The 17,636-nt window shown below is 36.9% G+C and overlaps 1 protein-coding gene across 1 annotated transcript in view; it reads right to left on the bottom strand.

Annotated features, from left to right (window-relative positions):
* Window positions 1-17,636, bottom strand: part of LOC139133501 (uncharacterized) — a 44,953-nt gene that overhangs the window by 7,900 nt on the left and 19,417 nt on the right. Inside the window, exons 15-20 of the mRNA XM_070700135.1 lie at window positions 15,677-15,796; window positions 15,162-15,267; window positions 13,015-13,148; window positions 12,280-12,451; window positions 9,963-10,091; window positions 9,281-9,467 (exon numbers count right to left, since the gene is read on the bottom strand). Of these exons, the coding sequence (XP_070556236.1) occupies window positions 9,281-9,467; window positions 9,963-10,091; window positions 12,280-12,451; window positions 13,015-13,148; window positions 15,162-15,267; window positions 15,677-15,796 (848 nt within the window). The remainder of the gene's footprint in view (window positions 1-9,280; window positions 9,468-9,962; window positions 10,092-12,279; window positions 12,452-13,014; window positions 13,149-15,161; window positions 15,268-15,676; window positions 15,797-17,636) is intronic.

The following is a 17,636-nucleotide window of genomic DNA, read 5'->3' as shown; positions in this document are numbered from 1 at the left end:
GAACCACACACAACCGATTTAACTGAAATTTTACTCATGTCATCTTTAGAGTGATCTCTGTTAAGTTTGCGAAAGACGTTTGTATCGGTCACGTGATTTGGCCGCCATCTTGGATTTTACGAAAATCGCAATTTAATCATTAAAATCTTCTTCTCCAGAACCAACACACCGATTTAACTGAAATTTTACTCATGTCATCCTTAGAGTGATCTCTTTTAAGTTTGCGAAAGACGTTTGAATCGGTCACGTGATTTGGCCGCCATCTTGGATTTAACGAAAATTGTAATTTAATCATTAAAAATCTTCTTCTCCAGAACCAACACACCGATTTAACTGAAATTTTACTCATGTCATCTTTAGAGTGACCTCTGTTAAGTTTGCGAAAGACGTTTGGATCAGTCACGTGATTTGGCCGCCATCTTGGATTTTACGAAAATCGCAATTTAATCATTAAAAATCTTCTTCTCCAGAACCAACACACTGATTTAACTGAAATTTTACTCATGTCATCTTTAGAGTGATCTCTGTTAAGTTTGCGAAAGACGTTTGTATCGGTCACGTGATTTGGCCGCCATCTTGGATTTTACGAAAATCGCAATTTAATCATTAAAATCTTCTTCTCCAGAACAACACACCGATTTAACTGAAATTTTACTCATGTCATCCTTAGAGTGATCTCTTTTAAGTTTGCGAAAGACGTTTTGAATCGGTCACGTGATTTGGCCGCCATCTTGGATTTTACGAAAATTGTAATTTAATCATTAAAAAATCTTCTTCTCCAGAACCAAACACCGATTTAACTGAAATTTTACTCATGTCATCCTTAGAGTGATCTCTTTAAGTTTGCGAAAGACGTTTTGATCGGTCAAGTGATTTGGCCGCCATCTTGGATTTTACGAAAATCGCAATTTAATCATTAAAAATCTTCTTCTCAGAACCAACACACTGATTTAACTGAAATTTTACTCATGTCATCTTTAGAGTGATCTCTTTCAAGTTTGCGAAAGACGTTTGTATCGGTCACGTGATTTGGCCGCCATCTTGGATTTTACGAAAATCGCAATTTAATCATTAAAAATCTTCTTCTCCAGAACCAACACACCGATTAACTGAAATTTTACTCATGTCATCCTTAGAGTGATCTCTTTTAAGTTTGCGAAAGACGTTTGAATCGGTCACGTGATTTGGCCGCCATCTTGGATTTTACGAAAATCGCAATTTAATCATAAAAAATCTTCTTCTCCAGAACCAACAACACCGATTTAACTAAAATTTTACTCATGTCATCCTTAGAGTGATCTCTTTTAAGTTTGCGAAAGACGTTTTGATCGGTCACGTGATTTGGCCGCCATCTTGGATTTTACGAAAATCGCAATTTAATCATTAAAAATCTTCTTCTCCAGAACCAACACACCGATTTAACTGAAATTTTACTCATGTCATCCTTAGAGTGATCTCTTTTAAGTTGCGAAAGACATTTGGATTGGTCACATGATTTGGCCGCCATCTTGGATTTTACGAAAATCGCAATTTAAACATTAAAAATCTTCTTCTCCAGAACCAACACACCGATTTAACTGAAATTTTACTCATGTCATCCTTAGAGTGATCTCTTTCAAGTTTGCGAGAGACGTTTGGATCGGTCACGTGATTTGGCCGCCATCTTGGATTTTACAAAAATCGCAATTTAATCATTAAAAATCTTCTTCTCCAGAACAAACACACCGATTTAACTGAAATTTTACTCATGTCATCCTTAGAGTGATCTCTTTTAAGTTTGCGAAAGACATTTGGATCGGTCACATGATTTGGCCGCTACATTGGATTTTCTAAAAATCGCAATTTAATCATTCAAAAAGTTCTTCTCCAGAACTAACACCAAAATCTTTTCGCAAACTTTATAGGCCATACTACTAGATGCTATATAATAAATATCAAGGAAATAAACCAGGCAGTTTTTGAGAAGAAAATTTTTAAAGAATTATTTTTCTGATTTTTCAATGACCTTTGACCTCCCCTATACCTCTGCAGCTAAGCTATACAAATGGCTTATTCTGGCCTATGTAAGAGTCATATCTAATTCTGGCAATCTAATAGAGCAAGAGGTCAGATTTTTGGTATATAGGGATAACTACGAAAACAATTTTTTTAACAAAATGTCACATGACTTCGATGACCTTTGACCTCAAATATACATATACGTCCATAACTTAGGAACCACAAGTGCTACATCCTTCATATTTGGTAGGATGGGAGACCTTATGGTGCCATATCCGGTACCTCATTAAATATGCACATATCTAATTCTGGGCAAGCCAATAGAGCTAGAGGTCTGATTTTTGGTATATAGGCATAACTTAGCAATACAATTTTTTGACAAAATATCACGTGACCTCGATGACCTTTGACCTTGAATATACGTATATGTCCATAACTCAGTAACCACAAGTGCTACACCCTTCATATTTGGTATGATGGGAGACCTTATGACACCACATCCTGTACCTCATTAATTATGCGCATATCTAATTCTGAGCCAGCCAATAGAGCTAGAGGTCTGATTTTTGGTATATAGGGATAACTTAGCAATACAATTTTTTTGACAAAATATCACGTGACCTCGATGACCTTTGACCTTGAATATAAGTATATGTCCATAACTCAGTAACCACAAGTGCTACACCCTTCATATTTGGTATGATGGGAGACCTTATGACACCACATCCTGTACCTCATTAATTATGCGCATATCTAATTCTGAGCCAGCCAATAGAGCTAGAGGTCTGATTTTTGGTATATAGGGATAACTTAGCAATACAATTTTTTTGACAAATATCACGTGACCTCGATGACCTTTGACCTTGAATATACGTATATGTCCATAACTCAGTAACCACAAGTGCTACACCCTTCATATTTGGTATGATGGGAGACCTTATGACACCACATCCTGTACCTCATTAATTATGCGCATATCTAATTCTCAGCCAGCCAATAGAGGTAAAGGTCTGATTTTTGGTATATAGGGATAACTTAGCAATACAATTTTTTTGACAATATGTCACGTGACCTCGATGACCTTTGACCTTGAATATACGTATATGTCAATAACTCAGTAACCACAAGTGCTACACCCTTCATATTTGGTATGATGGGAGACCTTATGACACCACATCCTGTACCTCATTAATTATGCGCATATCTAATTCTGAGCCAGCCAATAGAGCTAGAGGTCTGATTTTTGGTATATAGGGATAACTTAGCATTACAATTTTTTGACAAAATGTCACGTGACCTCGATGACCTTTGCCCTTAAATATGAGTATATGTCCATAACTCAGTAACCACAAGTGCTACACCCTTCATATTTGGCCGCCATATTGGATTTTACGTAAAACATGCAATTCCCACTGACACGTACAATAACTATGAGATGATGTTCAAAATCATACTATTCCAAGATCGAATTTTGCACATGATATCATGAGTGCAAGATCTTTCAACCATGTTATCCGCTTGGGCCCCGCCAACGCTGCTTGCAGCTTTAATTTTTCTTGGCCTTATACATGGGCGTCTACGGAGAACTGACTTATACATGGGAGTCTATGGAGAACTGCCTTTACATGGGAGTCTATGGAGGACTGCCTTATACATCGGAGTCTATGGAGAACTGCCTTATACATGGGAGTCTATGGAGGTGTAAACTAAAAGCCTCCAAGTCTAACACGGCCAAATTTGATCGCATTGTGAAACAAATTGACGTGCATCTGTATGGGGTAGGGTACTATCCTTGTGCAAAGTTTGAAAGAAATTGACCAGGGCATGTCTGCGTGAACGGACGGACGTACGTACGTACGCACGCACGCACGGACAGACGGACATGACTCAATCTATAAGTCCCCCCAGACTTCGTCCGTGGGGACTGACAAACTTTCTTCGTGTCATTGATGGCCTTGGATATTGAATGGACACATTTATTAAAGACGTCACTTTAGCTTGTCATTGACAGTGAAATGATTTTTTGCAGAAACTTGATCGGTCCAGCCAAGTACACATGCTTACTCATAACAGCTGGACTGCGATGATCACAACATTGTTTTGTGATATTCCGATACAAAATTAAAATAATTTTATTAATATGTCGCATTGACTATAAAGTTGCAAATGTTTCCTTGGGTGTTGAAACATGTTAGCATAGTGTAAGTGTTACAAATCAACACACCAAACAGCAATGTTCATGTAAGAACAACCTGCTTGATTTCCATGGACTTTCTGGTCCGCCCATCACACTGTTATGTCTGTTTCCCCTCTAGCTTCCGAAAATTCTTGGTAAATTTACAAATTCAGTCTCAAAAGTTTTGAGTAAATTTCAAAATTGATTGTATTAATTAAATTGTCAGTTATTAACAAATTCCTTTCGATGCCAATACAGCTCATCTCAGAACCGGACATACTTATATACACACAAGATTTGGAAACACCTTGACACTTAAATAATCTTCAACAGCACTGATTTACATTTACAAATTATTCTATGTGAAGTAATTCTCCAATTGCAGATACTATGACAAGCATAACATTACACGATGGTTCAGAATGTTCATTTACAAAGTTCACTCAAAATGTACTTTGAAAACGATAGTATTTTGACAGCTGTACCGCGGCTACTTACTAAAAGTCTGTTGAAAAAGAGTACTAAATATCGTTGTTTTTCAGGTCAACAAGTGATTGAATCAAAAACATGTGTCATGAAACAGTAAAACAACAACTGATAAATAAGTAACTTAAGAGTAACTTGAAACGCCTCGCCTGAAAGAAAATTTCATACCGTTTCACAGAAACTGACTGCGTAGTGCGTATTCGAGCGCCACAGCAATGAACGAACGGTCGGGGAATCCCCACGAAAATCGCGCGCTCACACTACGTACTCGTCCAAAACATTGATTGTTCACTTTTTAGCTGCATGATTCACTTGCCAAAAATATTTTTATTTTGTAGATAAATATTGAATTTCTCATTTTTTTATTTCGTTTGTTAATGAAAAGTCATTTTAATGTTTTTAGATGCTTTAAAAATTTCAAAACCCGCTAAAAGCGACTATTTGGCCAAAATTCAAACGAAAAACACGAAAACCAAGCTCGAATCATGGGCTATTTCTGTATGAATACTCTCAGTCTCTACTCTCGCCGATGCACGATTTTTGCACCGAAATTTTTCACTCATTTTCGTTGGTATGACTTTGAAACTCCAGGAAGCGATTGAGAAGAAAGGGTTACCTTGAATTATTGAGTTTTTTGCTGATAATTTGCCAAATTAAATGAGAAAAAACACTACGAAAATTTCCACACGCTTAGCTACACACTGAGTGTTTCAGAGGCCTTTCGTGTGGTACAACATGTGATCATGGAGGTAGCAGGAGACTGAGGTTTCTTGCACGGTCGCGCCGATGAAATGGGAAGCTGAAATTTTCGCTCGTAATTTTGCAAACGAAATCGTAAATCCACTCAAAACTTCGTATTTTTTACATAGTTGAAATCCATGAGGAACGTAATTCATTCTCCCCTGCACAGTAAAAAGGAGATCGAAACGACATGCATGTCAGACAAAGACCAAACGCACGCAAGATGTCCATCCACATCAACCAATCTCGTAATTTACACCGACTGAACAAAAACAATTTGATCGAGCATGGACGTTCTAACGTAAATGCATTATTGTCTGTCGCATTTTCATGTAAGCCAATACACTCACACGTACGCTCTAAGTTCAATTATAATGTCAATCCAACACGATACTATTTTCGCTGATAATGAGCGTGCAGCGTGAATGGTATGCTGTAGTCGTTAGATAACACTGATCACGTGGTGTGACAAAATAGTTTTACGGAAGTTGTTGACGGAAATGACGTCAACTTTGCCTCTCCCAACCCTATAAGCTTCCTCAGTTACGTAACTTCGTCGCTAAAAACATTTTAACTACGGACTAGCTTATGGCGCCATTTGAAACAACTTATCTTAAATAGCGAATAGGTTCAAAACAAATGGAAAATTTTTGTGGTGCTCACGATATTTAAAATCAAGTTTATTCCGCATTTGTTTTAGAGTGTCAAAGTGACATTAACGTAACATGTAGTTGAGAGAAAAAGTTTCGGAAATTTTTCTGAACAATTATTTGTATGGGATTGCATTATTTATTCTTCATGAAAAAGGAAGATTCAGTGGGAGTAGTCGATTCCCATGATAGGTTTTAAGGTGTAGCTATAAACAAAATAGACTCTTTCAGATTTTTATTTTTTTCTCAGTTATAGAAGTCCCAAACCCCAATAAAGTATATATTTGCTGACAGCCCTGATATTTGGCAATTCGACCGTGCACTGTACAAAGTCATTTTATTGCATAATAGTCACGTGACAAAGTTTTGCTGAACCTTCCAAAAATCGGGTTTTCCTCCCTTTAGCGAACACGGTGCAAAAATATCAAATCATAATACATGGGAGTACATCAGGCAAACTATTGGCAATTTTCCCCACATAACAAGCTATGCCTGTAAATTAAAATGATGTTTGATAACATACGTAAATGTACTTTGCTTGAAGTGTGAAGTAAAACATGCATGTATACAAGAAATTGGGTTTTGGGGTTTCATTTACAATGTTGATTCAATATATTTTATAGTCTAGAGAGAATATGAATAATGTTTATTAGCAACTAGTATTAAGATAAGTTATAATCAAATAGGTAGTCTATGAGAGAATATGAATAATGTTTTCCAAAAATTAACAATATCTCTGCATTTATAGACGTTTGATAATTCGTATTGGTGCACTTGATTGAATTAGGCTGGTTACAAATGAATATGCGTACAAGAAATTTGAGATTGGAATTTCACCGAAAATTTTGACTCACTTTACATGGTAGTCTATTAGGAAACTATGTATAATTTGATTCCAATACAAAACTTAAATCTCTGTATTTATAGACTTTTGATAATTCATTTTAATGTACTCGATTAGACTTGGGTAGTTACAAGTCCATGGGACTTTCACCGAAATGTTGATTCACTATACGTTGTAGTCTATGAGGAAAGTATGAATAATTTTTTCTAATGTAGAACTGAATATCTGTGTATTTATAAACGTTTGATAATTGGTAAACACTTTGCGACCTGACCCATACGTTTTTACCTCTTGCCTTTTCATCAATTTTAACTGTTCAAGGTGTTTAATGTAGGATACCACTGCATATTCTTTACTTGTGAATAATGTGTATGAATTTAAAAGAAAGGGTGTATATTGTCGGTGATTTCGTATTCACAGAATATTGCATGGACAATCGAAGTTTGGGCTGTAAAATGAGCTTTTGTTAAATGTGACCCTCCCCAAGATAGGTTTATAGAAAGTGACGCTCCCCCTCAGACAGTTTTCTAAAGCGTGACTTTCCCCTATTTCCCCGGCCCATCCCTGTAATTACTGAAGGCTCCCTCCGACAAGTAGGTAGGTAAGCAAGTGGAAGTATAAATTTATGGACGGTTGAGCAGGTATGTAGGTAGCATTCGGTATTGTTACGTCTTTACACAAAAGTTGATGCTAGATGAAGAAGGCCAAGAGGATAACATGAAAGACACTTATTTTAAACACTCTGTACGTCCACTTATAGGCCGAATTATCGGAGTATTTCAGTTCGTTTGACAAAGACCTCTGAAGAGAAGCTTAGATATACTGTATGGACATACGCGTTGTATTTATTGAACCTAAAACCACCTGCAGGTACACAATGGGCAATATTAGGAGTTCATGTTCTCATTGATTTTATAGTACAGAGATATATTCCGCTGTTTGCCAAATCATTGAAACACTTAGCGCTAGGTTTTGAAGCAAAATCAAATTTTCTTTGATTTTGTAATTCATGAAAGCAATTCAGTATTTTATGTTAATTATATAATAATTATATGATTATTACTTATCTTAATACTAGTTGCCAAAGAAATTGAAACCTCTGTCCAATAACATCATTTAGTATAAAACAAATAAATTTGTGTCTAGACTGTCCGGTGATTTTAATATAGTATATTTTTCAGGTAGGTATTCAGGTATCTTCATTGAGATTGTTCAGAGCAGTGTTCGAAATAACACTTGTCCGGCAGTCCGAGACTGGTTGTTTTTCTGCAGGACTTGTAAAATAAAAAAGTTACCAGTCCGGCGGACAGGTTGACTTTAGCGTGGGGAGTCTTCTTTAAAACTAAGTATGTCTGCTATTTTTTTCCGGGCTCCAATTCAAATTTTATGGCAAGAGAGTTTTCTTTCCCGTAAATGCATCCTACTCAACAGCGCATAACAAAAATACTTAGGCACATAAAAGTATTCACAGTATCAGGACTGGTAAGTTTTTGGCAGGACAGGCAACTTTTTGAAGTTACCAGTCCTGGTGACTGGTTGATATTTTCCACAAATTTCGAACACTGGTTTAGAGGTTCATTTGTTTACATTTGTAAATGAGTAAACCATTTATTTCCGCATTTTAAACTCCTTTTAGAAAGATGTGTTACAATAAAGCGAAAAATGTTCACATATGCTTTTATGCGGATTACCTCATTGTACTGGCTTTTGCATTTACGTCTAGATTTCGATCAGTTGAAGAGAGTCTTGAATCTGAAAATATGTCTGTGAGCTACGATGATCAATACATTTACATGTTTTTTTTATTTGCTCCTTTATGGATTTATTTCATTAAAAAATCAATACAGGCTGAAAGCACATTAGGTTTCTAAATTCACTGAATCTCCTATTTGATTCAAAATCGCAACCTACATGTACTCATCTAGACATAAGAGGTCTAAACGCTCAGCTGAATCCCCACTACAATGTACTCTGCTTAAGTCGCGGAACATTCTCCAAGTACTTTAATGCAAGGAAAAAATTTAATCAAAGAATACAATTCATTAATTAGCAATTAGGAGGTTTATCGTTAGACATTTTAAGACAGCTGATCCGCTGACGAGTTACGACATGCACTACCTGTCGATTAAATAGATGACTCTATGTTGAATATCATTCAAAAGAGAGAGAGAGGCTGGGCTTGAAAATTAAACAAAAACATAACACATTCAGTAATGCTTGGAAATTTGGTCTATGAACAAATTGCACTCGGCTGATGAGTTTTTTAAACTTCATCATCGAATACTAAAAATTTGAATTATCCTATTCAATCAAAATGGCAGGTAATCATTTCAAAAGCAGTGGCTGTCGCCTGTCAGACAGCACCATACCTTGTGAATTACTGACCTTTTATGCTCATCATAGGAGATCTGTTCCAACGGACCGTCTAGAATTCTACTAGACAAACCATTGAAATATGTCCAGACTATCCCGTATGCAGAGTTGATTTCAAAGTTGTAGTGACAGGAAAGATCGAATATTTGGCCGTTGATCGGCTTACCATCTGCAGGTGTAATCCATAGCTCTTTTACAGCTGCAATGAAGTAAATTCGTATTATCGGTATGAAATTATAATTGAAAAAGTATTACAGATATGTCTGCGGAATTACAAACAGCTCTTACTTCGGTACGAAACATTTGCGAGATGATCCATTTAAATAACGTAGCTTTGAATGCGGTAACATTGGTTGCTATCTTTAGTCCCAGGAGAATAAATATTTCATAATTTCACTTGTAGCATTCCTATTGTCTGTTCCTTTCGTGTCTGGTCATATGTGGATTTATGTAGTTTTCTCCGTTGATTCGAATTAACACTAAACTGTTGCAGCACCAAGCAAAGAAGTCGGTCGGCCGAAGATCGGGACCACTGTGCACCATCACTACGTCAAAAAAATGGTAGAATTACATAGCCATATGGTTGCAGTTTTGACTGCTTTGTTGTTATGCTTGATGTTTATCCTGAACTAATCTATAAATTAAAGCATAAAGGTAAAGCATTCGTAGCCTTTTAGTAATCAAATTTGTTTACCTATATCGCAGGCAGGTCCTGTCCATCCTTTGTAGCAATTACAAGCACCATTGAACCCATGGCAAGAAGCACCGTTCTGACATATGCAGTCTTTATCACATAACATACCATATTTACCAGGTGGGCATCCTTTAGAATACAATGACATGAATTAATTACACAGACCTCACCTCTGCTAGCCCTAGTTCCCAACCCGAACTCAAATATAACAGGATGCTTTTCAAATTTAGATGTACATAATACATGGACGTTTTTGAACTCTTAAGTCTGACCCCTGTATGGTCAGTTGACATCTTCCTTACAGAGTCACTGTCGAACTTTTACACTCTTATTGCTGAGTATAGGGAATGTTACAGGCACAGAGACAGGTGGTGTACGTGCTTTCTACGAATAACACTCCATGTTCCAATATTGATGCTGTTTCTGAGTTCTGTTTTATGGACTAGAAGTGTTCGACAATCAAGTCAAGTGTTGACCTTCCATATTCTTCTAACGCATGATTATGTGAGCTGTACATATAACTAAAACAATCAATAATTCGAATTGATCAATCATTTAAGAAGCTATTGATCTGTAGCCCCAGTCTAAAAATTCTTTTCCCGATACACTGCAAGTTGGTTGCCGATGATTTTAAGAATATATGGATATCGATTTCAAGAATGTGCTTCCCAAAGTCTTTCACATGCCAAAGCATGGTTCAAGATATTTTCTATTATTTATTTTGACAATATTTTTGTTCAGTTTCTACAATTGCGTTCTTGTTCTACTCCCTACAACATGTTCAGCTGTCCAGTATTCAGCTTGCCAACATAGCCTACGTGTACCGTGCATTTGTATTATTCAATTCTCACCAGCTGACCAATATTTAGACGAACGGGCTTTGTTGACAAACTTAATATTGTGTTTTTCATCATTCTGTAGAGAGACGCCAAGAAACTGTGTTTGATACATTGCATATTTATAGAAATATTGAAAAATTATCAACAGTTGCAGCTCCTGTTCCATTACAAGGCCAACTTCTTTTACGAAAATGTAATGGCATTCATACATTTTTAGATTTTTTCGAGATTAAAGAATAAAATGCGACAAAACGGTTCTAGATTTTGTTTAATTATTACTAACATTAGAACCACTGGACGACATCAGAATGTTGGGAATCAAAATATTTTCAGGTCCCTCCCTATAGGCGGGGCAAAACTTTCAAGTCCCTCCTCGACTTCCCCAAAAATTTTCGAATCCCCCCTGAATTCCTCCACCCCCCTCCAACCATTTTTTTGAACGCGGCCTTATGTCTATGTTTTTAAGTACCTGGAGATCCAACTTCAAATTATGCTGCCACGGTGAACAAACAAAGAGCGTATGTCAAAGACAGCTCTATGACGTTTGCATTTTGTTAGAATATAGCTTGAAGAAATTTAGCGTGAAGTGTGTGACTTATATAAGCTTTTTATATATACTAGAGCTTAAGGTTCCAAGACAAGAAATCAACCTCTTTAATCTAACAAATCTCTGGTGGTCAATAAGCTCAGAACCCCCGTAAATTATACATTTTCTGAAAGCCTAGATATAGGAAATATATTGGTAATCACAATGTCACAATTGTTTACATAACTATCACGTGATAGGTAATTTGCATAACCTTTCAAAAATGGGTTTTCCCTATGTTTTGTCTCAATACTTCAAAATATCTGATTCAAACTTATTACCTAGTTAGGTAGGTTTTTATTAACTATTTTATTGATAGCAAATGCCAGATTCCATGAAAGCCGTGGCTTTGAATTTTCGTGGTATAGTTTACAAAACGTAAATGTTTTTCTTGTGACCATGCAATTACCTTGAAACCCCATATTTGACAAATTCATATGACTTATCAAATACAACAGATCAAAACGAAGATCAACATTACAGTATTATATGACTTGAGTACAACCAAAATGGATTCTATCAACTCGGTTATGAGATTAGATATTTCCTAATGTAATAAAGCTCTTTCAGAAGTAATATTTTGTCTGAAAGAGTACGTGCTTTATTAATCAAAAATCACGAATTTATTTGATTATGTATCGTATAAATGTGATATGCTGTGATGGTGTAGCTTTATCTACTTAGTTTGCGATATAATTCGATAAAACAGTTAGTCTGTCAATTACGTTTAAAAGACAACAAGTGAAACATACTGAAAAGGTATGAATCTGTTGTGTCTATATTATAATGGCAAAGATATGTACAGTCAATTCAAAGTCAAAGAAAAATAAATAAGTACATGTATGTGCTAGAATTCGAGCGCATCCGATTTCGTTTCTTTTATTTAACTTACCTTGCTTGTCAATTTTTATCTCTACTTTTTGAAGGGAATATCCCATGCCTGGACGATCAACTAATGCCAGCATAACTATGGGTGCGCTGGCAGAACTGTACTCAAACAGCGTTTCGACAATACAATCAGGACGTACTGACGGATCCATCGAAAAGTTCCTAGGAAGCGCGTTCTGGAAGAAGCATAAATATATAGAGCTACATTTTTCTCGAGCAAACGCTCTTGTACGATAGAAAAAGATTGATCTCTCACGTCTTTAAATCGCCCGGTAGAATGTATTTCTGTATTTGCCCATGCGCCTCTCTGTGTCCCTGTCTGTGTGTCTGTCTGTCATTGTGTAGTCTCTGATACAATGGTGCTGTAACATTTCGGGGGGAAAGGGAGTAAAAGTAGCTAAATAATGAAAATAATTTGACAAATAATTCAGTTTCATCTTTCTGTTATGCAAGCTATCCATTCTCTTTTTCAATAATACAGTATACTGATTGCCTTTTTGTTCTTACACAAATGAAAATCTTAGTCATTACGGTATTGTAATGCCCTCTTGGTAATGTGTAATTCGTTATTCTAACTCTTATTTCTACTTGGTGGAGTAATTATTTCGCATGAAACAGACCTTAATTCTCGGGATGCGAAGAATAATGTTCCTCAAAGGTGACTGAAAAAATCGGGAGATCCACATTGCGAGAAACCAGTTTTCCTAATACAAAATAATCCACTCAAAATGTTACTTACCCTGTCATCGTAAAACTTGATTTTCGGTATTTGAATTGGTGGCCCCTGTACTTGGTAGATCTCGTAAGACGTTTTTGATAAATCACAAAAGGCTGTGTATGGTTCAAATAAATTTAAGAAGATATCGGCGCTACCTGTAAAATTATAAATATGGTAAAATGTTTTATTGTAAAGTGACAATGTACCTACGTGATTTGACCGAACGTTGGGTTGCAGATGAGGCAATCAACGCGAATGGGATACTTGCTGGACTTGTAATAAATTTGCTAGCTTTTATATCCGGTCTACCACTTGTGGGTTCATGTTAAAGTTCATGGAGAAATTAAAGCTTTGACTGGCTCAATTTCTAAAAAAAAAAAATTATATATCTCGCCGCAGGGTCGCCACAAATTTTCCAATTTCCATTTGGACTCTACGATAGGGTAGCATGTACCTCGAAAGTGAAAGAATTAAGCATTTGCTTAAAATCTCCTCGAGGAATCTTTTAAACTTTCTCTTTTACAATAAAGAATAAAAGTCGGGGAGGGGGGTCACCGTGGAAATTTTACTAGACTAAAAATTACCAAAGGTTTACCGATGTCAGAAATTCAAAATGGCCGCCATCCCTGTGTTAACTATATGGAGAAAAAATAAAATTTTCGATCTTTACAACCGCTGCTAAGATGAGACCAAGACACAAAAGGTTGGCATTATCTCTTTATTGGCAATGCATATCTTTCCGTAGAACTAAGACGATGAAAAGTTTTCCTACACCAAGCGCTTCAAAATGAGCACATTGATAAAATGTGAAAGACCGAATATTTGCATTTTTCTCTACAGAGATGGAGGCCATTTTGAATTTCAAATATCGGTAAATCTTGGGCACGTTGTTTCTCCAGTACCAAAATTTGCAGTGCGACCCCCGATTTCCATTCTTGATTTTGAAAGGGAATGGTTGAAATATTCCTTGAGGAAAGTTTGAGCTGAAGTTTTTGTCATACTACCTTAGGCGGAGTATTGTGTTTGGGCTGCAAAAGAGTGGTCAGTCAGCTCTACGGTCACATGCATCTCGACGAATGCTACACGCAGATCGAATTTCAAAAAGGATCGTATGTGTGTTCAAAGATTATCGTTGTTAGTACAATAATGGTAAAAATCATAAAGAGATTGATTTTTACAATAAAGCCAATAAAATCGTTTCCCATGACATCCCTATATATGATATAAATACTGAAGGGGTACTGCAACTACCAATTCAGCGTATTTTGGTAAAAAATTACTTTTTGCAAATATTTATTCAATTTAAATTAATTTGTTTACCCAAATACTAAAATACTGGATTGATTCACCTTTTAGCTTGTAAAGCAGTCGTAAGTTACGTGATAAAGATGTGTTAATTTATGCAAATTTATGCGAATTACCCGATTTTCCAGCTTCTATTTTCTCCCAGATTCAATTTTTCGAAAAAAATTTAACTTCACTCTGGCCGGGTTGAATTTTCTGAAATTTTCTCAGTACTATGTTTTTTTAAATGCTATAAAATAAAAACGACTATTGTGTTTGGCAATAGAGTCCTTACATTTCGAATAAGAGGCCTTTTAATTTCGCTAATCGCGTTTTAATCACTTTTTTAAATGTCAGTCTTTAAACCCACGCCATTTTAGAATAAAGATAGATGATGTTCGTTTTTCGAGGATAAATGAATATTCGTTTCTACAGTACATGTACTCTTCTTTCAAGTGAAATATTACATTTCAGTTTTTTACCTAAATTAATTTTTATCATATATACCAAAATTTAGGTTTTGTACCCCAAATATACACCCATTTTATCCACGTTGCTATGTCTGTCTTTCTATTTGTCTGTGATTCACTAAATTCTATCTTATGTTGTGAGTCTTAGCCAACCAAAATAAAGATAAAAAAGAATTCCCTTCGATCAACCAACTTGTCGGAGGCATGTTAATACATATTTAATTATTTGGCCTTATCTGACGAATAGAATGTTTTATTGTGGGTTTATTGTTTATTGATACTTTTGTTGCTTTCAGTAGCTTGAACTATACAAGCAAGTAACAGGGCCAAGCCACTGTTTTTATTGTTGTTGATGGACTGCGTATTCAACGTACAACTATTGAGGAGTTCAAAGTTCAGTTAAGAGTCACTTACATCGGCCATTGTCAGTGTCAACCCCCAGGACCAAAGCTTGCCTCGGAAATTCGACGTCAGCCAGTCTCATTTTGCCGAAAGATACATCAAGCAGGAGATGACCGAACTATAACAGACATTACAGTGAAAGCGTAAACCTGTATTGTTTATTATCAACATTTACTCCTTTGAATTAATAACAGAAACGAAAGGTTGATGAATCTTGTCATAATAACAGAAACGAAAGGTTGATGAATCTTGTCAAACGATAAAATATTTAGTATTAAAGACTTCAGACAAGATAATCCATTATCAGATCAGATTTTATCCCAAAATAGGCAATTATATTCACAATGGTCTTTAATCATTTGCGTTGGCTAGTATTTATTTCAATGTGACCTACGGTATTTTAACACTTTTTATATGAATAACTATTCCAATCAATTTATCTGTCATCGGAACACATTTTCCGTTGCACGAAAGTAATTATTGTTTTCCCCGTCGACTATGGTACACAAAATAAAACAATGACTTACAGGGTTTAATTGACCCCCTGTATAAACTGGCGTTTCACACGTTGAGTTGTAGAAAGGTGGCCAACCGCTCTCGTTCAGAAGAGTCACCGTCAACTTCGCCTCGTTTTCGCGAAAATGTTCCTATTGGCAAAACAGAATAAAAAATATTAGTACTACCGAGTTTGGCATTTGGCATTTTTGTTCCTGGAGGGTGTAGGCAATTTAGATCAAGCAGAACACGAAAACAGGTTACTTTAGTACTGGCGTAGGCTAAATAATGAATAGCTTTTTGCATGGTGCCCTGATCAGGATAACATTACAATCCTACCTAAATACTTACTTATTTGAGAATGTCCTGCATGTAACTGAATGTCATATAGTGTTAACTGTAAAAGGGGCATGCAATAAAAACATTGCCGTACTATAACTGCAGGAGAAAATTCGTCCTCCTGGCGTCGGGCAAAAGTCACCTGCACACGGACACATGAACCTATGTTCAGGCAATAATATATATTGTAAACACCTCATCCGCAGTCTGTGCTCTAATTCGCCAATTGACAGTCACGTGGGATGCGTTCTTTTTGTGCTGATCCACGTAAACGACGTCATCAGGTATCATTTGTCGGAACTGTTGCCCGCCGCCAGGCATCAGTTCCGAAAAATGATGCCCGCTGACGTCAAAAAAACATTGGCGCATGCGCGAACTGGAATGTAAACAAAGATGCCGTCTGCGGCCGAGCGAAACGATAGTCGAGAAATTTTTCGATTTATCCTACTTTCTGAAGAAGAACTGAATGCTCTGGTTTCAAACAAGGACTCGCAACGAACGAAGACGATAATCAAAGGTGCATTGAACGTTTTGCAGAAGTATTGCGACCCTGTCGGGCAAAACTTTTTCTTGCTGAACCACTCCAACATATTACATCAGATAGCTTACATGCAACAACTTTTGTGTATGGTACGTTCTTATGTATGACTACGGATGAGGTGTGTTACAAAACACATATTGACTGGCCATGATTAGGGCAACAGCATACGTCTTTAACCCCTCGGGCCTGTGAGTCACCCCCAAAAACAGACTGTTTCCCTCGGCCTACGGCCTCGGGAAACAGTCTGTTTTTGGGGGTGACTCACAGTCCCTCGGGGTAGGGCCTACAGACGTATGCTGTTGCCCTCATGGCCAGTCAATATGTGTATATTATACACGCCACATGCTCATTCCGTGTCGCGATTCGTCAGAATACGTCACGTGACGAGAAAATAGATACGTCTAGTCCCCACTGAATCGACAAAAGTGACGTCAGAGGGCATTTTTTGAAAGACTATTTCCCTAGGGAAATAGTCAACACGAAAGTGTCACGTGACTAAGTCCGAGGTGCAGGTGTCGTCTGCGCTTTTTGAATGATGGCGGGCGGTCACAGTGACGAGCCTTTAGCAAAACAGGCGAGATTTTGCATTCCGTCCGCAGAGGAACTTGAAGAGCTCATCAACAACAAAGATTCAAGTGCAACCAAAGATGTCATTCGGTATGCTAAGGACATTTTGGCTTCTTTCTGCGAAGAAACTAACACCACTATGGCCGCTGTGGAAAAATCGCCCGGTGAACTATGCTCGTTCTTGGGAACTTTCTATGCAGGGGTTCGGCAGAGTAACGCAGAGCTGTATTCCAGAAAATCAATGATAACTATACGGTATGGCCTACAAAGATACTTTCTGAGACAGTGTGGCATCGACATTATCAATAACGAGAATTTCAAGAAGGCGAATGACGTGTTTTCTGCAATGCTGGTGAAACTGAAAGTTGAGGGAAAAGGAGCGACTCAACACAAAGAACCGATAACAAAGGAGGACATGACAAAAATTATGCTGTCGTCTGCTCTTGATCGTTCAACACCACGGGGACTTCAAAACAAGGTATTTGTTGACATTATGATCTACCTTTGCAATCGTGGACGGGAAAACCTGCGCAACATGACCAAAT

This window comes from Ptychodera flava, chromosome 5 (genome assembly GCF_041260155.1).
Source record: "Ptychodera flava strain L36383 chromosome 5, AS_Pfla_20210202, whole genome shotgun sequence".
NCBI lineage: Eukaryota > Metazoa > Hemichordata > Enteropneusta > Ptychoderidae > Ptychodera > Ptychodera flava.
Note: the sequence above shows the minus strand (reverse complement) of the source record. Positions and strands in the feature narration are given on the sequence as shown.